The sequence below is a fragment of the Vigna angularis genome, chromosome 2 (genome assembly GCF_016808095.1).
Source record: "Vigna angularis cultivar LongXiaoDou No.4 chromosome 2, ASM1680809v1, whole genome shotgun sequence".
Taxonomy (NCBI): domain Eukaryota; kingdom Viridiplantae; phylum Streptophyta; class Magnoliopsida; order Fabales; family Fabaceae; genus Vigna; species Vigna angularis.
In genome coordinates, this window is record NC_068971.1 from 29,959,385 (window position 1) to 29,983,824 (window position 24,440).

At 30.6% G+C, this 24,440-nt stretch overlaps 1 protein-coding gene and 1 long non-coding RNA gene across 2 annotated transcripts; one reads left to right on the forward strand and one right to left on the reverse strand.

Annotated features, from left to right (window-relative positions):
• Window positions 1-1,190: 1,190 nt before the first annotated feature.
• Window positions 1,191-18,769, forward strand: LOC128195334 (pathogen-associated molecular patterns-induced protein A70-like). Its single transcript, XM_052872595.1, has 2 exons — window positions 1,191-1,334; window positions 18,275-18,769. Exons 1-2 carry the CDS (start codon window positions 1,191-1,193, stop codon window positions 18,767-18,769), a joined length of 639 nt encoding a protein of 212 aa, XP_052728555.1.
• A 1,412-nt stretch (window positions 18,770-20,181) lies between these two features.
• Window positions 20,182-21,398, reverse strand: LOC128195505 (uncharacterized). Its single transcript, XR_008247125.1, has 2 exons — window positions 21,136-21,398; window positions 20,182-20,451 (listed from the first exon to the last, which is right to left on the reverse strand). It is a non-coding gene; the product is annotated as an uncharacterized LOC128195505 (long non-coding RNA).
• Window positions 21,399-24,440: the final 3,042 nt, after the last annotated feature.

Consider the following 24,440-nt stretch of genomic DNA (forward strand, 5'->3'; position numbering starts at 1 on the left):
GAAAGAAAAACATGTTACATTTGGTAAATAAGTTGACATTGATTTAGTTTTGAGATTTTTTTTTTCAAAATAGAACGTTTTGGAAAAAAGTTTTGTTTCAAATACTTATATGTAATTTTTTTTTCATTTAAGATTATTAAAGCAGATAGAATACTCTATTCATAGGTTTTATCTTATACCTGCATTACTTCATAACTCTAAAACTACGATTGATATAAGAAAATGTTTTAAAAGTATTTGTAATATATATATATATATATATATATATATATATCATAAATCTTTGTATTAAATCTTGTTCTTATTAAAAAATAGTGAGGTTTATCTGAGGTGACAGAGACTAGATCGTTGATCTCAGAATAAAATCGAAGAAATATCTATTTGTAGAAGATTCACTAGTGCAGTCAGAGGAAATGACATCGATTATTTTTGCTCATAGGCAGTGGTTACTGAACCGAGGCATATTCAGGCGAGGCAAAAAGTGGTAGACTCTTTGTCTCGGTTCCGAAACGAGTTACTTTGTCTCCCTCTACTGCCTCGGTTCCAGATTCTAATTTCAAACCCCCAAATTGAAAAAAAATCGAGATTGCAAAGAAAGAAGCCCAAAAATGAATTTGAAATGAAATCCCTGTCTCACGCCCTTCTTCTAGATTCCCTACGCTCCTCCCTTTCCCACGCCCTTCTTTTAACCCTCCGTCCACCGTCCTCTGCCGTTCCACTTCTTCCGCTAGACGAGTGACCAGAATGGCTATGAAAAACATTAAAGAAGAACAAGACCCGCGCTTGGAGAGAATCTCCTCTACAATCCGAGTTATACCTGATTTTCCCAAGCCAGGAATTTTGTTTCAGGACATAACCATGTTGTTTCACAAACTCAGATAATAAAATTGGAACTCTAAAATTAGATGAATAGCTGAAACCCTAAGTCGCAAAAACAAGAACAGAAACCCCAAATCTGAAAATGAAAAACCTAATTCTCCAATTCTCAATATCAAAAACCCTAAAATGCCAAATCGAAAAATGATTCACTCAGTTGCCGCCTTCCTCGCAACGCGCCACCGCCCGCCTTCGTCCGTCATCGCATCCCCATTTGCACCCAACACGCGTTCTTATACGAAACAGGAAACCCCTAAAACTCAAACGAAAACAGAGGGAGAAGGAGGAGAAGGAAACTTGCGTCGCGAATCAGAATGGCCAACGTCCTCGCGCAGTCGTCTCCATCGAAGAAGTCGGAGTTGGAACCTTCACGGAAGTGCTGCCGCTATCAGATGCGACCTCGCCGCACCTCGCCGCTATCAGATGCGACCTCGCCGCACCTCGCCTCGGTTCTGATTGTAACCTATTGAACCTATATGCCTCGGTTCTGATTGTAACCGAGGCAGTATGTGTTTTTCAAAAAGTTTCTCAGTTTGTCAACTGATCTGCAGAGGAGCAGAGGGTACAATGACAAAACTTTATGCTTCAGTTTCTGGCTTAACCGAGATAGTAGACATCTTGCGCTTCAGTTTCTTTTAAACCGAGGCATATAACTTCCCTAAAACTACAAAAATGCCACCGTGCTTTTATACGCTTTGGTTTTAGTAAAACTGAGGCGTATATAGCGCGTTAAAAAGACGTTTTCTTACTAGTGATTCTCTGACGCATAAATTAGTAAGAACATAAGAAAATATGAGTATAGAAGAGTATATGTGATTGAGTGTGTACTTCATGTAAGAATGCATCGTATTTATAGTCAAATGTGGATTGTTAAGATAATTAACTGATAATACCATTGTTTGATAAATTTTGCCTTAGTAATATCATTAATTAATAGATTGTTTTAATAATACCATGGATTAATAAATTATACTCAACTTAATTAATTATTGCTATATATGTATATCAAATATCAAATTTAATGATATTTATGGCATGTTATGCTAATAATTGTATTTAGTATGGTGTAATATTTTTATGATATTCTATAATTGTATTTATTAAGAGAATAATATGTACATATTACAATATATTATGAGAATAATTATATTAATTTAATGTTATTTCCAGCTTTGATGGAGGGGAAATACATATGCCTCATAAGCTCAAAGCTCTACAAGGTGAGAAAATGAACCTGTAAGTGTGGTTTGGTAAAGTCGAGTTAGAGCGTGTGTATATATTTGTAAGTTTAGTTTTCTACCTCAGTGGCCACTTAATATCTTTCTACCTTGGCGGGTAGACATGATTTTGCTACTTTAGCGAGTAGTTTGATAGCTTTTTATCTTGTTGAATAGTATTTTTCTACCTTGGTAGGTAGTGATAAATTTTATGTCTAAGTGGATAATACGCTTTTTCTACCTCGGTGGGTAGGGATACTTTGCTACCTAGGCGAGTAATACTTAATTCTCACCTTGGTAGGTGAAAATATTTTGCTACCTAGGTAGGTAGTACTTAATTATCACTTTAGTAGGTGGAAATATTTTGCTACCTAGGTAGGTAGTACGTAAGTTATACCTTAGTGGGTGACAATAAAGTACTACATCAGCTGGTAGTGTATAAGTTATACCTCGATGGGTATAAAGAAAGTGTTACATCGATTGGTAGTGCATAATTTATATCTCAACGAGTATAAATAAAGTGGTACACCAAATGATAGTGCACAAGTTATACCTCAATTTGTATAAATAAAGTGGTACATCAGTTAGTAGTACATAAGTTATACCTCGATAGGTATAAGTATTATTCTACCTTAGTGGGTAGTGCACAAGTTATACCTTAGTGGGTGTAAATATTGTACTACCTCGATGAATATTGCACTAGTTATACCTCGATGGATGTAAACAAATTGATACTTTGACAGGTGGTGCACAAGTTATACCTCAATGGGTAGTGCACCATTTATTGTGCTACCTTAGCAGGTAATACACTAGTTATAGTGCTATTGTGGTTGGTAGTGCCCCAATTATTGTGCTACCTTGGTGGGTAGTGTATTGTTATATACTTTAGGGTTGTAATTATGCTACCTTGATGGTAGTGTACCATTTATTGTGCTACCTTGATGGGTAGTGCACTAGTTATCATACTACCTTAGTAGGTAGTGCATCATATATTGTGGTATCTCAATGGATAATGCACTAATTATACTTAGTAGGTGTAAATTTTGTGCTACCTTGACAAGTAGTGCATGGTTATACCTTTTTGGGCTGTATTTATGCTACATCTGCAGGTAGTGCATTGTTGTATCCGTTGGGATTGTATTTCTACTACCACGATGGGTAGTGAATTGTTAGACCTATTGGGATTGTACTTTTGCTACCTCGACGAGTAGTACGTTGTTATACCTATTAGGGTTATATTTTTACTACCTCAATGGGTAATACATTACTATATTATGCTACCTAGGTGGATAGTTCAGTGTAATACTAGTTGGGATTGTATTTATGCTACCATAACGAGTTGTATTTATTAGTGACCTACTAATATGCTTAAAAGGCCCGATTCTTAGAGAAGAAACTTTTATTGTTTTATCGTATTTTTAATAACATGAATAAGGTATACACATCTCACAAAAAGTAATAGCTTGTGAATTAAATCTTCTATTGACATGAAAAGAGTTGTTATGATTAGGCTTTATTAGGAAATAACCATTAATAATTTATATCTTGGGGTATAAGGAAGAGTGTTGGATATAATTTTATTATTGGTTAAGGTTCAAGCATAAAAAAAGTTAATCATTTTAGAGAATTAGTCTTAACACATTAGTGATAAAAGGGGTAAGAAAGGTTATTCTTGTTACATACACACCATGAAACATGCATATGAAATGTTTTTGGTTAGTACTAACAAATGAATCCAAACTTTATATTAATCCTTAATGAACACATACTTCAATTCAATATGAGATAGAATGTGGAAGCAAACTTGAATTTTCCATTGAAAATTATATAAATTGTCGTATTAACAACATGTATGTGATCTTCCAAATGTAAAATGCCTTAAGGATTTAAACATATACCTTGATAGAAACTTATAGATAAAAAGCACAAAATAGAACACACAAAATATGTAATATTTCGTTTCCTACAAATGGAGGCCATAATTCATTTGGTGACTTTGTGAATTATATTCCAAAATTTAATAACTCTAGTTTGATCCCATCAATTATATTCCAAACTTTAATAATTCTAATTTGATCCCTCGTCAAATTTGGAAATTGCTTGTGGTATTTGTCAAAAACGTTTCTTGACATTTACACCCATAGTCATAAACTTAATATTATCTTACTGCTTTTTAGTCTTTAGTAAACACATTTAATGTATGTGTGTGCGCACACACACGAGTGTGTGTCTCAACCATGGTAGCTGATCTTTTATTTGATACTTTAGAGGGGTGTGGGAAGAATTTCACAAGCCTCACGGTAGGTGTCATTAAGATACGTTGACATAGTAATATGTTGTATTTCAGAATAAAACTAGAGAATGTGTTGTATTTATAGAAAGGTATGGATCATTAAGATAATTACTTCATAATATCATTGATTGAGAGATTTTGACTTAGTAATATCATTGATTGACAAATTATACTCAATTTAATTTATTATTGGTATATTTGTATATCAATTATCAAATTTAATGAGATTTGGGGCATATTATGATCAATATTTTATTAACTATGGTGTAATATGGTGTAAATTTTTTTGATGTACTATATTTTTATTTATTTCGAAAATAATATGTACATGTTGCAGGATATTAGGAAAATACTTATATTGATTTTATATTATTTTAAATCTTGGATGGAGGGAAAATACAAATCTCAAACAAGAAACTAATGTTTACTCAATACACATAAATCGATTGAGAGTTTAGTTGTTAGCAAAACAGGAGGTGTTTAGATGATGATAAAAACAAGGATGATGATGAAAACAAGTCCAAGAATTCAACATGAAAAAGATAGTGAAAGACTTGTAATTTTCTATGTAAAGCTTTTGTAATAAGTCTATATTTAATGTATAGGACTTAACTTAAGAATGTCTTTTGATACCTTGTATAAAAAAGTCAAGAAAAACTCAAAGGTGTCAAAAAGTCTCCAAATAATCGATTTGCAGCTGAGGTAATCGATTATTACAAAGAATAAGATGTGTTTTAAAAATCACTATAGCAAAATCACTGTAGCATATCACTATAGCAAAACAATATAGCAAAAACACTATTCATAATCGATTATCACTATTCATAATTGATTATTAATAATTGATTATCAGATGTTGATAATCTAATTATCACTAGCCGTTATTAGCCATTTTGAGCCGTTGAACTATCCATTATGCTTGTTTTTAGTGGATAATCGATTAACACTATAGATAATCGATTATTCCAGAGAGTAAAGGTTGAAGACAAAGTTTTAGAGGTGTCCATGAGTGAAGTCTATAAATATAGGGTTTAGGCTCTCATTCAAAAACACAACACTCAATTAGAATATAATTGAAGTGAGAGCTAGAGATCTTGTGAAACTTTCTATAGAGGCTTTGGAAACTTGGTGTAGGCTGAGCGATAACTTTTACTAGGAGTGTGATGGAGTGTTATTGTTGTTGTTGACTAAAGTTTGTCATCCTTTGTGAAGATTTAAAGAAAATGTTCATCTTTCATGAAGACTCAGAGGAAGTGTTCATCACTTGTGTGTTCAGGGGAAGTGAGTCTCCTCTCTTGTGGCTTCAAGAGAAGTGTTTTCTAAACCTTTAAACTTGTATCTATGTGATTATACATTTTATAGGTTTTGTGATGGAGAATCGTTGATCTCTTGGTTGGAGATTAGCAACTGGACATAAGGTCTCTTGATATGCTCGGAATAATATCAATTTAAATAATATCGGACACTAAAATTATAAGTATAGAAGTTTGTATTCTTATGATCTTCTAAAACATGAAATTAACATATAATTATATTTTTAATAATATGGTAAAAAAATTAATAACATAACTAACCGATCATATTAATAAAAAAATTTACATTTTTAACATGAGTTAACAACTATAAAATTAAAATTAAAGCATATGATATGTCTAACCAAGTTCGAGAAATCTTTATGTTGAGTCAACATCATCCTTGAATATATTAATACTCACTAATTAAAGATTAAACCTACAAATAATAAAATAACTTTAATTGGTATAAATTTTGTTGTGTAACAAATAATTATATAAATAATCTAAATTTCTAAAGTTAGAAATGAAAGTAGTATTTGGAGGAAAAGTGCTAAGCAAAAAATGGAGTTGTACATCATGTGGAGTAGGATTATTGAGGAAGAGGGTATTACCCTAACTAGGTTCTTCAGTGGCAAAAACCTTGAGATTAGGGATAAAGTTGAGCTTCTACCTTATATATATTTGAATGATCTAGTTCAAATGCATATAAAGGTAGAATAAAAATGTTTAAGAAAATCATCTTCAAAAAGAGATCAAGCTCACTCTAGTTCTTATGCTAAAGAACATTTTAGAAAGGAAAACAAGAAAGAAGAGCCACTAAAAAATCTAACCAAGGAAAAAGATAAAGAAAAGGGTGAAACATCTTCACACATTCGCACTAGTGAGATCAAGTGTTTTAAGTGTTTATGCCATGGACATGTAGCATCTCAATGCCCCACTAAGAGAACCATAATCATGAGGAGTATTGACCTATATATTAATCAAGATGAGTCATCTAGTGAGAGTGAGCAAGAGCATAAGTCTAGTATAAACTATGAGGATGCATACCCTTGTGGAGGAGAACTTCTTATGATTAGAAAACTTCTTAACAACCAGCCAAGTACTCAGCACATTACACAAAAAGAGAACATATTTAATATTAGATGTAAAACACATGTTCTCTCATTGTGGATAGTAGGTCTAGATGTAACTGTTGAAGTACTACATTAGTTAAAAGGTTGAATTTGGTTGTAATACCTCATCCAAAACCTTAAAAACTTCATTGGCTAAATGAAGAGGGGGATATCACAATTATTCAACAAGTGAAGGTGTAGTTTTCAATTTTGAATTTTGAGGATGAAGTTTTATGTGACATAGTTCCAATGGAAGTCTGTCATGTTTTGTTAAAATCTATACATAATGGTCTTTCTAATGAGATTAACCTCACTCACAAAGAGAGAAAGTTTGTACTTTATCCTTTTACACCCACTCAAGTGATAGAGGATCAAATACAAACGAGACTCAAGAGGAAAGATGAAGAGAAAATTAAGGAAAGGAAAGAAACTTCTACTTACCTTTACACCAAAAATATAAAATATTCTAAGTGCCTAGGTAGAAGTCACAAGTCTTCTGAGTATTCCAACAAACAAATCATAATTTTAAAGGGAAAATACTTGTCTAAAACTAAGATAAGGTCAACTTTGATGGTTGCACTGACAATTTTGTACTTAGTTCTCTATCACATTCACAAGTGGTAAAGAACTAAGAACAAACCCAATTAAAAATTGAAGAAGAAAAGGAAAAGATGGAGAGAGAAAGTTTTCTTGTTCTAAGACAAGAGCTTAGGATGATAGAGCATAGACAAGAAGAACTAGAAGAAAATTTAGAAGCAAGAAGAAAAATAAGGGTTGAGTTTTCTGAGATGAAATTCTATACATAGTTAACTTTTTTTTTATTGTCAATAAACCTTATGGGTTTAAAGAAAGTCCACTCAAGATCATATTGAAACAACATAAGGTAGACATACAAATAGTAATGTTCCTAACTACAAATACCTTTAACATTCATTTTATATAAGATGAATGAACATTACGAGCCATATCTTACTTAATTATAATCTTGAGTGAATATTAAGTAAATATAACATTTACTTTGTTTTTTAGTGTTTTTTTTTAAGAATAGTCTTTGATCCTAGAGGAGTAAGTAACAACATGATCAATAAAAGGACCATGGTCATAAAGAATTATGTAGATATGGGGACAAATCTTTGTCAAGAGGGAGAGGATAATGACTTAGCACCAACCATGTCATCCATAAAATAGATGATACAAAAGAGCTAGAGCCTGAGTCAAGAGCTTAGAAGAGGTTTGGGCTACATTAAGTCTCCAACAACCTTATTAGGCCCAAGATCATCTCTAAAGAGGTCCAATTCTAGTGATTAATAAAGTGCATAGATTAGATTTCTTTTGGCCTAGTAGAGTATGATTTCATTTGGACCATGTATTTTTTTCTTTCTTTGTAGGATTTGGGCTTGTGTTTGGGTTGGGATCACAGGAGATCACCTAAGGTTTCAGTTGGGCTTTAAGTGGCCCAATCAAAACCATATTATACATATTTTGCACATGTTGCAAAAGCATGTAAAGTGTGAGTGCCACTTGGCACTTATTCCACAATGTATGGCACTTCTTTAGAAGCGCATGGAGAAATTTATTTGAATTTTCCCTTCCTTTTCTGTCTTGAATTTGGAGACCTCTAATCCTATAAATTGAGGTACCCATCCTAATGTAATTCACTCTTAAATATTGTAAGAAATTCTTGTCGAGATTATTTCAGAAACCTTTGTTCTTTAAGAGTCACTAGACTAGAGCTTCTCTTATATCTTTCTCTAGCTCCCTTTCTTTAGAATTGGCCTAACATTTCTAGAGAGCACCATTACACCCCATTCTACCGAACACATCTTCTCAAATTGCTTTTGCTAATCACTTTCTTTCGAGACTCCCTGCATCATTTCTTAAAGCAATGAGTCATTATTGATTGTGTTACTCTCTACATTAGAAGTCTTAAGGTAAACTTTGATTTTCAAAAGATGAGTAGAATATCTAGGAAGGATACATAGAAAGGATATAGAGTAACAACTTTTGCTTTTATAAAATAACAATTAATTAATGAAAAATAATTATAGTTTTGATATTTTATTAATAAAATAATGGAATTACATCTATAAAACCATTACTACTTCTAAACTATTTTATGTGAATAAACGAGTGAAAATAATATGTTAAATATATTTATTAGTATTTTTTTTTACCTTTTCAATAATATTTTCATCAATGATTATTAAAATATGAAGTATTAATTTACTTGAAATGTTTTATTCGTAGAAGTTATATTATTTTGATTAGGTCATGTATAAATTAATTAATCTCTCTTTACAATTATTTGTAACTAGATTTCCACCTCAAACAAGAATTATTGAATAGTTGAGTCACAATTATAATTTTTTTTTGGGCAGTCAGAAATTATACTTGTCCTTTTAATGGAATATTACAGTTTGAGAGATGACTAGTAGTAAGTTACCATAGTTAATGTATCCACTTCACTTTCACTCATTTATGGTTAATTAAATGAAGTTTAATAGTCGTACTTAATTTATTCACAACGAACCACCTCAATTCATAAATAAAATAGAAATATTAAGAGTTACCATTACTTTTAAAGATGACATATTTATTACTCAATTTAATATAAAGTATATTTAAAGTCATATAAAAACGTGACAAAAAAAATTGAATATGGTCAAATGTCCCATCACCACTTGCCAACCATAAAATATAATTTGGAGAAGAATAATTCTAGCTTTATATATTCTTGTCTTAAACCTGTTTTCTATTTCATAGTTTTATTAATGTGCATTATTATTTTCGGTAAACATTAATAGAAAATTTAATTATAAATTTTTTTAGAATTAAGTAATTTTAATCCAAATAACATATCTACTTTTACAAAAATTACTAATATATTTTGTAGTGAGTAATATCCCAGCTTAATAAAATAAAACTATTAAAATAGTCTGAATCAATAATCAAAACTGAAAATTTACTAAAACATTGTTATTACAGTTATTACAATATATAATTATAACAACAAGAGATATATAAATATATAATTTCAAGGAAACTATGATAAAACAAGGAAACTTATAGAAAAAACAAGGAAACTTATAGCCTGTCCTAAAGATTCCTGGAATAAGGAAAGAAAGCCTAACAACGATACTGTAACAACATTAATATATCTCTCTTAAAATATATCAACTTTTGCTTTTGTATATACTTACACTAATAAAGATAATCATTAATCATTGTAAAATAAAAAAACAATCACAAGAAAACACAACAAAACAAGAGAATAAGCTAATTTAAAAAAGAGATAATCATATAATAAGTAGACAAATTTTATCACCATACAATACACTTGAATAGTCATACAGAGAAATAAAACATACAATTAGAGACTCTTCTAAATTCAATTATTTAAACACGTGCATTGATATCAGATTCACTAGAGATGTGCTCTTTATGGTTGCCCATACTACTATATAAAATCATTATCAATAAGTTTTACTCTATCACTTTCAAGTTTTTGCCTCTTAGGCCAAGTAAAAACCCCTAAAATATGACCTCTTGCTATTCTCACTATATAACTCATTTTACTTTATCTAAGTGTTAATGGTCATTAGAGTGTCATGATAATGCATACACAAAAGAATCATACACCAAAAGCATTTCCTCCAAGGAATCCCCTGTATTATCATCAGTTTATATCCTCAACATACATATTTTACACTACATATCACCTTTTTTCAAGTATATTGCACACTAGATTAACAACACATATATAAAATGTTTGGGAGTTTAAAAATAAAATTACAACTTCCAAAAAATTCTAAAAGTTATATTCTTACATTTAAATTAAAGATAATTGATTCAAGAATGCATTGTAAAAAGAATAATCTCAATTGGATAATTGTTGAAAAAGTTATGCACCAAACAAGAAACAAAGGTCAAAGTTGTCAAAAATCTAAGCTACAAGAATCTTACACGAAATATTGCTCTAACTACAAACCTCCATTCAAATATTCAAACGGTCAAATGAAAATACCAATATGTATAGGACTTGCTTTAAAAATTTTGTCTCAATCCAACAATTAACGATACATGAATCACAATTTTCTTGAGATGACTTAGAATAGGAAAACTCAACTTGCCTAGCAAGAAAACATCTCTGCCAAAATTGATTTTGACATTCGCTCAATGAGTTGTTTGCTTGCCTAGTGAGTTTGCGTAATGTAGAGAAGAAAATTCTTGCAATTTGACATTTTCAACCATTCCAAAAATCAAATTCATGCTTCATACAAGTTACAAACACATCAAATTAATGTTTAACAACTTTGTCCAGCCCAAAAAATATCACATATACCGATTTAATCATAGGTATCTTCTTGTTTCAAAGCATTCATGAACATACAATTGAGTTAAAACATCTAATTTCAACATCTACATACTATCAAACATGTCAATCGAGTCATAACAAGAACAATTCACAATTCAAAAATTTAAACAACTAGACAACATTTTAAAAGCATTAAACTTAGCTTCCTTCATAATATAATTTGGATACTAGATGATATGCTATGGTGCTAGATGATATAATCCTATCCAGGAAAGAGTATGATCACTTATGAAATTGAATCCTCAAGAGGTATAAACAAAAATAAATCAAAGAAGAATACAAAATAAGATAGAGATGAAAACGCCACAATCTAACATATTGATAAGTCAATGAATATTCGCCACAAATATTTCCATGTTTGATAAGAACCAGAGTTAGAGACACTAAAATCTAATAAATTGATAAGTCAAGAAAGATTCATCATAAAGAATTCAATATTTGATAGGAACCAAAGTTTTAATTCAAGAATAAAGAGAATTTTCTCTCAATGAAAAACCAATTTTCATATAATTGACCATCTAAGGTGTCTAAAAATGTATTTGGTACCCCTAATCAAATGATCCTAGGGAAGAGTATGATACGTTAAACCATATGTAAAACCACTCCTAGAAGAATTCCTCTGTTGAAACTTGTTGCATTGCTCAATATTTCTAGATCCTGCAAGAAAAGTTAGTAAACTAAATAATAGTACAAACCTCATCACTCTTCTAAGTGTTTCATTGAAAAATCTACTTATATATCACATTGAAGGTTTTTTTTAAAGTACTCTCTTGTCCTTTTCCACTTAAATTTCATTTATCGCTTGACAAAGAACTCTAGTAGCTTAAGCAAAGAGTGAACAAACAATGTAAAAAATGTTGCGAGAACTAAATCTCGACTCAAGAGGTCAAAGAAAATACAAAACTCTAGACAAAACTTCAAGAAATTTTAAAAGACAAAAAATAATAAAATTAGAAAATAATTAAACTACCAAAAATAATTAAATGAGACAAGACAGAGACTCTAAGAAAAAGCCTGATTGCAATTCAATAGATCAATAAACTAAAAATAAAAATTACAACAAAAATTTGTGTTGCGTTCTTTATTTTTTTTCTCTTGGATCCTTAGTTTTTTTTCTTTCAACATATACTTGTTTCTTTTTGACTTGGATTCATTATTCTTTATTTTCATTTCAACCAAAAACAAAAAAAGAAGTAAATAGATTTTTCTTCAAAAACCAAAACTCATGCAAAATCTAAGGAAACAATTAATTGGGACTACAACTAATAAAAAACAACAAAAACAAACAATTTTCATGAATAAATGCACAATTTAAACAAAAAATACAAATAATTAAAAACTCAACAAAATTAGATAAAACCTAAGGGTTTTACTACTTACAAAGTTCTAAATTTTTTCAAAACAAGCATAGAACACCAACATTCGAATTTTGTTGGGTTTTTCAATATAACAGAAAACTAAGATAACAAAGGATATTCAAACTATAATCTTACTATAGATACATGATACAATCTAGGTATCATATTATACTTTCTGGTGCCAAATATCTAGAAAATAGTACGATCGCTTCTGAATTTGAATCATCAAGAGACACAAATAAAAAGAAATCATAGAAGAACGTAGAATAATACAGAGATGGAAATGCCAGAATCTAACAGATTGATAAATCAATGAAGATTCACCATAAATATTTTCATCATTGATAAGAACCAGAGTTGGAGATGCTTTAATTATAAAATTAAAATAAACTATAAACTCTTTAATTGTTTAAAATTTTTTCTATAATTATGTTTTAAGTCATGATCTTTGTGTTCTTAACTTCTTTGAATTACAAAAATTTATTTTCAAGTTCTTATTGTATTGAATCATGAAATAGTTTCAATCTCACATTTGAAAACAATTATAGAAAACATATGTAATTAGCTTTTTAAGAGGAAAAATTGCATATTTTCATAATTACACGATATATATATATATATATATATATATATATATATATATATATATATATATATATATATATATATATATATATATTACAAAATGTAATGATAAAAACTGTAAGAGGATTTGTACAACCCTAGTATTTGAAGGAAAAAATTTATTTGTCGTTATAAAAAAGGTTGTTTTAAAAAATTATTTTTTAAAAAATATTTTTAACTAATTAATGGTACAAAAGTTTTCTAAAAATATTATTAATTATACAAATTAAAAAATATAATAAATTTTCAATAAACGCTTACATTAATGTTCTTTCTAATAAAGATGATCAAAATTGAGAAACAATTAAGAGAAATTTAAAGACGAGAAAAATATCTAATAAAAAAAATCAAAAAAGAGATTATTTGATTAGAAAGAAATAAAGCAAAAGAAAAATAAGTTTATTTATTATTTTAATGGTATTTTTGAATTATTTATTTTCATTATTATATGGGTTTTATAGAAACAAACATTTAAAGTAACATATATGACAACATAATTTGATCGGTTTGTATTTTAAATCATTTTAGTGTAGAAACTTCTTCGTATGACAATTATTGAAATCAGCATCACTTATCCTCCCTTTCCCATTTATTAATCCATTTTATCTTCTAAACCAAATAGATTTTCTCTCTTACACTCTCTTCAATATATAACCTATCTTTTTCATAGGATACATTTAGAAAAAGAAATTGTAACTTCTTTTTAACGATAAATATTATAATTTTTACACAATTATATATATATATATATATATATATATATATATATATATATATATATATATATATATATATATATATATATATATATTCATTTCATCCATCTTATCAAACTTTGTAAAAGTATCTATATTTTATTAATTAGTAGAAAAGAAAACTATCTTTAAAAGTTATTAAAAACAATAAAGATCAATGTCTGAAAATTAGGAAAGATTAATAATGAAAAAAAATCAGATTAATTATTTTCAATTCTACATAATAATGTTTTAAAAGTCTTCTTCTACACTAAAGATGAGACTGAACATTATGATCATAAAGAAAAAGCTCATGATTAATTAGATGATGAAAGAAAATGTTAATGATTATCCTTTCTAGAGTACTTTGGTATGTGTAAATCCTAGGAATCTGAGATTCCAAGTTTATCTAAAACTGCTATCATAAACCCAAATTGGCTCTTCAAAGTCAAAAAAAAAAAATGGTCCCCCTTTAATTCACACATAAGATTATAAAAGGAGAATGGTCCCCTTAATCTCTCTCCATTCACCATCAAATGTTCTCTCAGCAATTTATCGTTATTATTATTTATTTATTTATTTTGAAAAATCAATGTGTCTCATTAAAAGAAACAAACTCTTCCATGTCTCTCTATTTCCCACTTGTTTGATGATAGGAAGTAGCAGTGTGGATGGAGTACACGTGTCAGAGACCCAGCATAGTTGGAGTTTTCTACCTGCAACAATTGTTGCAACTCATGTTTGGTAGTGAGAAAAATTATTGAAATTTTAATTCTGTGTGTGAAGAAAAAGTTAAAAAACAATCAATGAAAAGGTGACTCAACATGTTCCCGCAAAGCCAGAGGTACCGCTCTGCTACTCTGTCTGCCTCTGCACCATCCTCACATACTCACCGTACACGTGGCTGTATCACACTGAATCAACTTTTAATCAATGAATTGGGTCCCATCTCACGCCCTAGTTTACCTAGCTGTGTACAGTTTTTTTTTTCTTCATAACATTTTAATGTTTATGGCATCTTAAATAATACATTTTAATATATTTTACCCTTTTTACTCGGGCAGAACTAAAATCGACTCTAATAAAATAAATTAGGTTTTCTTTGAATATAGAGAGAGAAGAGAAAATTATTCCTTGTAGACTAAATTTAATAAAAAGAGTACTTTTAGATTCACTTCTTTGGTTAAAGAAGAATAAAATAAAAACAAAAGAAGCTTTATATAGAAATCAGTTTACATATGAGATCATTTGCAGAGGTTTTTTAATATTAAAATTAATTTAATGTATGCATAACTTACTTTCATTTTATAATTTTTATTTTTTAAAATTATTTATGAATAAATTTGCATAGAAGACTCAATTACACCACAAAAATAATGTTGAAACTTTATGAGTCCTTTTTATATATAATAAAAAATTTGGTGAAGCTTGATATATATAAGCACTGGAAACATATCATTTAACATAATTTTGTTTTAGAATTTTATATCGATTGTAGAATTATGTAAATCTTGTCTATGCGAAAAGGAATACATTTTTACAACTATTATAAAGAATTAAAAATAAATAAAGTTCACTAATGATCAATTTAATAATAAAATTGTTTAAAGATTAATTTAAAAATTAGTTTAGAGACTAAATTTTATAGTCAAAATCTTGATATCTACTATCAGTAACTAATTTAAAAACCAATAATTTTTAGGTTACAAATTTATATTTAAATTAATTATTTAGTGATTCACTATTTTTGTCTTTAAAATTAATTATTACTTAAGAATTTTGTTATAATGATCGATGATATGTGTGCAGATGATGAGACTTTGTACCATTGATGTTAAAGGGTTAATTAAGTATTTTCCATTTATATTATCTATTTAACTGATTGAAACTAATTTTGTCATACTACAAAGATATCAAAACTCCATTAAAAAAACAGTTGTACCAAGAAATAAAAGAAAAAGCTTTGGAACTGTTGTCCTTCTGTTGCTGTAATTTATGGGTCAGTTTGTGTCCTTCTATTTCCAAGAATCAGATATTTTAACTATATGAAGACAGTCATTTGTACTGGTAACAGAAAACGATAAAAAATATTTTCAATAATTAAAATAATAAAAAAAGTCTTCATAATATAAATATATGATGTGGTACTATTATTAATTTTGTGGAAGTGTTGTAAACATATCTTCATACTATTATTTCAACACTTTTATTAGAATTAATAGTTGTAACATAAAGTAGAAGGTGAGAAGTAACTCTACTCCTCAAAAACTATTTTAATGACTATAAAATCCTTTTGTAAATAGTGTTGACATAAAAAGATTAGGTGGTATACGGTTTTGCCCAGATCGATTAATATTATATTAATTAATTAAATTAATAATAATGAACTTTTAATTAAAATAAATACTAGTTAATTTATTTTATTTAATATACGGTTTTAGAACAAATAAATTTCAACTCATTTTTCTTTTTCGTTTTTAGTTTGAGATCACATATGATGATCTCTTGTCGCATATAAACCTCTTTTCCTATATCTTTGTTAATATGAGACTCTAATAACTCTTTTATATCACAATTTGGTGATTTTTAGGTGTTTCTAGAGTTTCTTGAGCGAAAAGCAAAGGGTATGCGTTTTTAAAGCTCTATAGCTTTGGTGTAAGGTAAGAAAAGCTAGATGTCTAACTTTAAATTATGTTTGTGGTACAAGTTTGGTACTTGTATGTATGTTAAACTGATTGAGTTACACTTTCAATAATTATGCTAGTGTTAGTTTATTTAAATGTGTGTAATTGGTTATTTGATGATTAAATTATAATGTTATTGTTGTCATCAATTGTATGTATAAGGTTGTTTTGATGCTTGAAATTGGTAGCAAGGTTTAAGGAATGTTGAATTGTCAAATACATAGATTTTTGGGGTCAAAAATGAGGTTTTAGGGGGCAAGTTGGTGAGATAGAGTTTGGATTGCAAAATCTGATGTTGTAAGTCCAATTATATGTTATTTGATACTTCTTAGCACCTTGAGTCGATAAAAATTTGGTAAGGAAAGAGGTATGAGTCACTGTGGTGGTTTTAGAAGGTTTTAGGTTCAAATTATGGGTTATGACACATGAAAATTGAATGTAGAGAGCATGAGGAAACTGAAGTCTTGGGATGTGTTTTTGGGTCTACTATGACTTGTTCATGTTGTTATTTCACAAAATTTGGTGTTGGAAGGTATAAAATTGAGTTTGTTTAAGTTTAGAGTATTCAAATTGGGTTTGAGGTAAGCACTTTGAATTAGGAATGTGTTTTCAGACGTTTCTCAATGCCTAGAAGGTCTTAGGAGTTGGTTAAAGATGTATAAAGGGTGGAAAATATCAATTTTGAAGCATTTCAAATTTTGGCGTGATGTTGAGAATCCCTTGAGCGTCTCCTGGGTGCCTTTTTTGTGCAAGGTTTGGCATTGAACACCGCCTAAGCGCCCCTTCTACCGAGAAATTTGTCGTTGAGCGCCCCCTAGGTGCCCCTTTCTAGTGGACTTTAGCGCCTTGGCGCCCCTTTTTGAAGTAGAACGTCTTTTTCAGGTCTTTAACTTAAGGTGTTTTATATTGGTTTGTGAGTTTTGTTGCATTTTTTTTATACTTTAATGAATGTTAATGATTGTCTATTGGGTTTATGAAGTCACTTATGTGAATGAAAGGTTGTGGAAAAAAGTTTCAAGGAGGAATTTCTTAATGTTTTTTTTATCAAGTGTTGAGTGTATGAATGTATGGAACTAAGTATTGGAGTTTATCCTGACACTCTAACGATCATCTATTATCAAGTAGAGATGAGGCATGTGGTGAGAGTAGTAGGAGATTCTTGTTTAGGGGCTTTCCTTGACTAAAGACATTTGTAAAGAACTAACCTTGTGTGGTAGCTTGGGCTAGGCCAATAATATTACCATTACAAGTGTATAAACTACCATAGTTCGACATTCATACTATATCCGGATGAGTCAAGTCTAGATTTATTAAATGTGTAGCAAGTGTGATTTACTTAGATTGGAATTGTGGTTTGTGTTGATGTATTCATTGTTCTAGAGTAACTCTATTTACACTAGCTTACCACACTTCTTTTCTTTGTGCTTATATTGTGAGAACCTAGAAAATAGAAGGTTTAATACCCAATTTTGTCCCCACTTTGGTTCGGAAATCTCAAGTTAGTCCCTTTATAGAAATGTGAGTGCAATGGATCCTTACTTGTAATTATTTGAGTCTAATGAGTCCCTTCCGTTAAATAGAAGGAAACGGAGTTAGTGGGCTGATGATGTGGCAGTTGTCTTTGGTGAGGTGTCAATTTGCGTGCTTACGTGGTGTTAGGGTTCCCCATTTTCAAATTGGGTTTTATTAAAAATTGGGGATAAAAGGATTTGGGGGTGATTTGTTGGAGAAATCTTGAGGGAAGTTCTGGAGATAACTCACCCCAGTTGGACCGGGTTCCGTCTTCGTCGTTGATGGACCGGATTAGGTCTTTTAGTTTTCGTAGAACAGAAAGTGAAAGATCCGAGTCGGTCCAAAATTCTGAGTCTGGAATGAATCTGGTACGAACTCCATCTTTGTTGGAGCACGTTAGGCGTTTTAGTCTGGATTTAGGTAAAGTGCAGAAGGAAAGTTGTGACTTGGTTGAGCAGCAATTAAGCCGTGCTCCTTCCTTCCTGCAGCGGCTTAAGTCCTTGACCTTTGACAGATCGGAGTCCGAAGCTGAGGTGAGGGATGGTGGGGAGTTCGTGGAGGAAAGGGAAGAAGAGGAAGGGGTGGACGCTAAGGCTGATGATTTCATAAACAGGTTTAGGCAGCAACTCAGGTTGCAGAGGCTTGACTCTATTCTACGATGCAGGGATATGCTCACACGAAACTCATAATAACACTTGAATTTAATATTATTTGAAGGAGAAGATCACCTTTTTTCGAATGTTTCTTGCTTGAACACGAGAATTTGGCTACCTGGTTTGTTGTCTGTAATCTGTATTTGTAAACCGTTGCTGTTTTGGTATTGTTATTCGAAAAAAAAATAATTAATCGATATGTATAGCAAGCAGCTAGCGATAATCTTTTGAATGTAGACAATTTTTAAAGATGAAGTCTGAGTTTTTATTTTATTTTGTAGGTTATTTATTTGTCTGGATGTTAGTCTCATCACTTGTACTGATTTACATACCTTCACCAAGACGACCTAATTAATTGAAACTTTAAAAGGAAACAAAATTATGGAAAAGCAACATAAATATTTTATTACAGGAATTCCTTAGCTCGTTTCTATAATAGAATTCCCCTAATATATATTTTTGGCATAGGTCTCTTGGGAGTCTTCTTCAACCTTTGGCGGGGCTCCATAGTCACTTAGACTTACTTTTCCATTATCAAGTTTATCGGCTGAATGTTGGTCAAAAAGTGTTTACACTGAGTACTGACATTTGGATTATTAAATTCTGCATATGCACAATCACATGTTTAAGGAGGGAGGGCTTTAAACAGCCACGATAAAATAAAACATTTCATTTTAATCACATAGCTCAAATATTATTTGCTTGTATTATAAGACTTCTAGCAGCATTTATTTTACTAACAATTGTATTCATATTGTTGAATATATATATCTAACACATATAAACAGCCTTACGTCATTTCCCCATTCATAAATTGTTAGGCAACTCAAGCATTGTAAATAAGCGTATTTAAAAAAACTCAATAGCCTTCTGTTGGCAAATTTTGTTAATTAAACTAAAAATATTAATAACGCCTGCTGGCGTAGGACAAGACATTGAACACAGGGGAGTAAATGCAGAATGCTGGGATTCATAACTTTATGAAAACTCATTAAAAGAATCACACTTCAAATGTAAAAGTCATGGCTATTAAACTCAAAAGAAAAGCCATCATCATTGTCAAACATAAAAGAAAAATATAATGTAATACCACCGTGTTTAAAGAAACGAATTCATAATGACGTTTAAGAGAGAATAAATAAATAAACCCATATCAGCTTCTACTTTTATTGTGTACAAACAAATCAAACTTTTACTAACAAGGACGCGTTCAACTTTGAATGGGACACACGCCCCCTTATCCCCTTCCTTCGAACCGAAGTCCGAACAGAACGAAATGATAAATGACACAGATTAATTTATCTAAATTCCCGTTTTATGTTCAGAATCCATAGCCTGCATTATTATAAATTTATGTAAAAGGATTCTGCGACTGGCAATTTCATGCAAGCAGAGCCTTATCCCCACAACTTATATATATGGCTTAAAACCTCAATGAAAATACAAAATTGATGAAAAGGAACCTTTTTTTCCTCTTGCCTCTTTACACACATCACTAATTAAATTGTCGTTAAACTAAAAGTACACATGCTGATGTCCATCGAGACCAAACTATGTTCTTTTTTTGGGGGATATGGTAAGAAAAAGGGGGCATTGGGGGATTACAGTAATATTGAAGAGTCTAGCAACCAGTACGAAGTTTTAATGCCAGGATATCAAAATCAAGCAGCTGGAACCTTTCTCCCATCTTCTATAAAGAAAATTGTTGTTTCTGGAACCTGCAAAAGGAAGGTAGATTTTCGATCACACGAGATTTTAAACCATTTAACTCCAGGTCTCCTACTATCTTGAAATTAATCATAACAAAGAAAACATATGAAACGCTTTTCAAAGGATTCTTTGAGCTAACTAGAGATTACTTACATTTTTGTTTAGACTCATCGATTAAAGATGTCAAACAAATGGAGTCAGTAATAGATGTCAACAAAAATAGATATAGTCTCACTAACAACATATCTTTCAATAAGCAGCAGGCCTATCTTAGCCGATGACATTCATATAAAAACAGATGCATCTTTACAGCTAATGTTTACAAACATTTTCATGACCAAATTCATCCATCAGTACTGAAAACAAAATATTAACCATATCATGCATGAAATATGTTGGCTACATTCAGCTGCAGTATCATAGATGAAGGACATGTCCCATATATCATATAAGATGGTGTCAAAGATAGATTGCCGATCTGAACAACAAATTTCCTTGCTCAGTTTAATAACCAAATTAAAATATGCATCGGTCTCCCACAAGAGAAGATTATAATGGAAATTATGTTACTGAAACTTGATAACTCTAATTTTCCTTTCTAATTGTTTCTTTTAATCACTGTCAACAATACATACGTTTAAATTAGATTACACAATTACAATGCCAAACAACCAACAACCAAAATTACTTACATCAGGCCATGTATCTGTAATGAATTCCACGATGTCATAAGCTATATCCCCTTGAACATCAATTTGTTCTTTCTCGGTTGGTCCCTAACATCAATCAATCCACAAAAGTGTAAGACATTATATCCATATATGAACCAACAGTACTAGGTGTTGATCGTAGTTGTCAATCCCAAATACCAGTGCAGAGGAATTGTCCTCTTAAACACTATATAGCAGAATAGAGGGTAGCAAGATAGCCACTATGGTAACCAATTAGAAGAGAGCACAAGACATGGAGATGAAAGAAATGTTTCAGAGAGATTAAATAAAAGACAGAACGAAGACCGAAAAGATCACGGTTAACCAGATTATCTAAGAGACGATAATAAAAAAAACTATGGATAACAGAGTGTTACAAGACTAAGAAACAACGGTGTCAATTCTTATTCATAGAAGGGGGATTCATTCCAAATTGACCCCTAAAAAACCTTAAATAGCGCTGTTTCATTCCAGACTCAGAATTTTGGACCGGCTCGGATCTTTCACTTTCTGTTCTACGAAAACTAAAAGACCTAATCCGGTCCATCAACGACGAAGACGGAACCCGGTCCAACTGGGGTGAGTTATCTCCAGAACTTCCCTCAAGATTTCTCCAACAAATCACCCCCAAATCCTTTTATCCCCAATTTTTAATAAAACCCAATTTGAAAATGGGGAACCCTAACACCACGTAAGCACGCAAATTGACACCTCACCAAAGACAACTGCCACATCATCAGCCCACTAACTCCGTTTCCTTCTATTTAACGGAAGGGACTCATTAGACTCAAATAATTACAAGTAAGGATCCATTGCACTCACATTTCTATAAAGGGACTAACTTGAGATTTCCAAACCAAAGTGGGGACAAAATTGGGTATTAAACCAAAATAGAAAATATTAGAGTTGATAGATGTTTTAAAATAATAAGATCGAGTATTATGAAAAAATGATTTGATAATATAAATTGAATTTCTTAAACTCGTCTCATTATCTAAAACACTCGTCTTCTCTCTAAAATCTTTCTCTTGAGTTCTTTACCATCTCTCTAACTTTTCTAACTCCTGATACATCTCTTTGACGATCAGGTGTCTAAATTACCACAATAATGAGATCTACATTTCTACCCGATCAGTTTCTAGTTTTGAGCAAGTAAGTTTTAACTCATTTTTCCTTTTCATTATAGGTTGAGGTCATGCATGATGAATTCTCATTGCATGTAAGTTTTGGTTTCTTTTCTTAGTTTCTTGTTGATAAGAGGTTTTAAGGACTCTCTCTGATATCATTTATGTGATTTATAAGCGTTTCAAGAGTTTCTTGAGCTCTAAGCAAGGTTTGGGACCAATGTGAATCTGTGATAGCTCTCTTAGAGGCAAGGTAAGCTAGTGTTTGTATTTAAATTGAATTATAATGTATTATATTTGGATTGTGAATATGTATATTGTTGTATATGTGGTTGAATTTGTATGAAATGCTTGTTTTGGTGCTAATTGTATTGAAAATAATGAATAAATTTAGCTTAATTCCTTGTATGATTTTGTGTGAACTGGATAAATTATAAGGTTTGTTTTAGGTTGTCTTTGGGATCTTTTATGGGTTGTTTATGGTATATTGATAGGTGTTTGGTAAACTTTATGTGCTTTGTTTACTATGTTTAGATGAAAGACATGTATGTGGAGGAAAAGTGTGGGAAAGGAATTCCAGGGAGGAAATTCTTATGGGTGGTTGTCAACTGTGGTTAGTTTAAAATGTAAGAAGCTGATATGGGGGTTATCGTGATATTCTAATGATAATCCACGCTCAAATAGAGAGTGATGACTCATGTCGTGAGAATAGTAGAAGGTCCTAGCTTGGGGACCTTTCTTCAGTTTGCAAAGGACGTTTTAACGAACTAACCTTGTGTGATAGCTTTGAGTGGGTCAATTGTTTCACCACACAAGTGCAGAACCTTCTACGGCTTGACATTTAAACTATTTGTAAATGGCCAAGTCTAATTAAAGGATACAATCAGGGTGGATGTTCTTCTTTGTGTGATGCGTGATATAAGATGGAATACTTTCCAATATTGATATATTTTTATCATTAGCTTACCCTTCTTGTATGTGTTTCTTGGTTGTTTGTTTTATGTGTTGATTTTCTTAGCGATGATCATCTGGTGAGTGTGAGTAGAGGGTGAGGTGGAGACAACCTAGATGCTTACTAGTATCATAATTATCTTTTCCTTTGGTAGTTTAAAGATACCTCTCATGTACATAGTGTTAAGACTTGTACATTATGTATAAAGTTGGTTTTATGGTTAAATTAGATTACTATAAAAATAACTTTATGTGTGTCTGTTAACTTATCTATTTCATTAATCATGTGATGGTTCCTTTTATAATATTAAATACTATATAATTGGGACGTTACATGTATTGAATGGTTTGTTCGTGCATTAGCTATGATCATCTAGTGGGTGTTAACAAAGAGCGATGAAGTTTCTTTTTAGCAAGCATTGGATGGAAGGATAACATATGTTTAGTTTATTCTAGAGTAGTTATTTATATAGTTTTGGTCTTAGTATCATGTATATAAAATTTGTTTATGGTTATGTTAAATGACTGTAAATTGACGTTATATTCATTCTATTAACTAATCTTTCTTATTAATTATGTGATGATTCCTCCATAGTTTAATAGTATATTTTTGGGATGTTATAGTGTTGATGTTTGGTTTTTAGGATTCAGAATAGTTTTTTATTTAATTTTATTTGCTTTGATTTGTTATAATTTTATTTTATCTATTTTGATTTTGTTTTATTTACATTGATTTGTTTTAATTTTACTATATTTTCTTTGCTTTTATATGTTTTTTTTAACTTAAAGTAAATCGCAGAACCTAACATGGATGACGTTCTTCAAAAAATTGACACTTTACCTTGTAAAAAACATTGTTTGCATGGAGCAACTACACATTTTTCAAAAGATATTTCGTGTTGACATGTCTTTGTGATATCCTTTTATATTAAAAGAAAAGACGAATATTCTCTACCCACATAGACTAAACAATTATAAGTGTTCTAAATATTTTATGAAATGTTTTAGAATATGTGTACTAATAATTTGTTGAAGTGAGAACTTATCAAATGAAGATATATATACAAGACTCTAAGTGTCTATTTGACCACATGGAACACCAACATATGTTAATATTGATACTTATAAAATCATATTTTAGACTTTATTGTAAAACACTTCACTAAAATCAAATAAGGCCTAATTGACCTTTTCTAACCCTAAATATTGTTT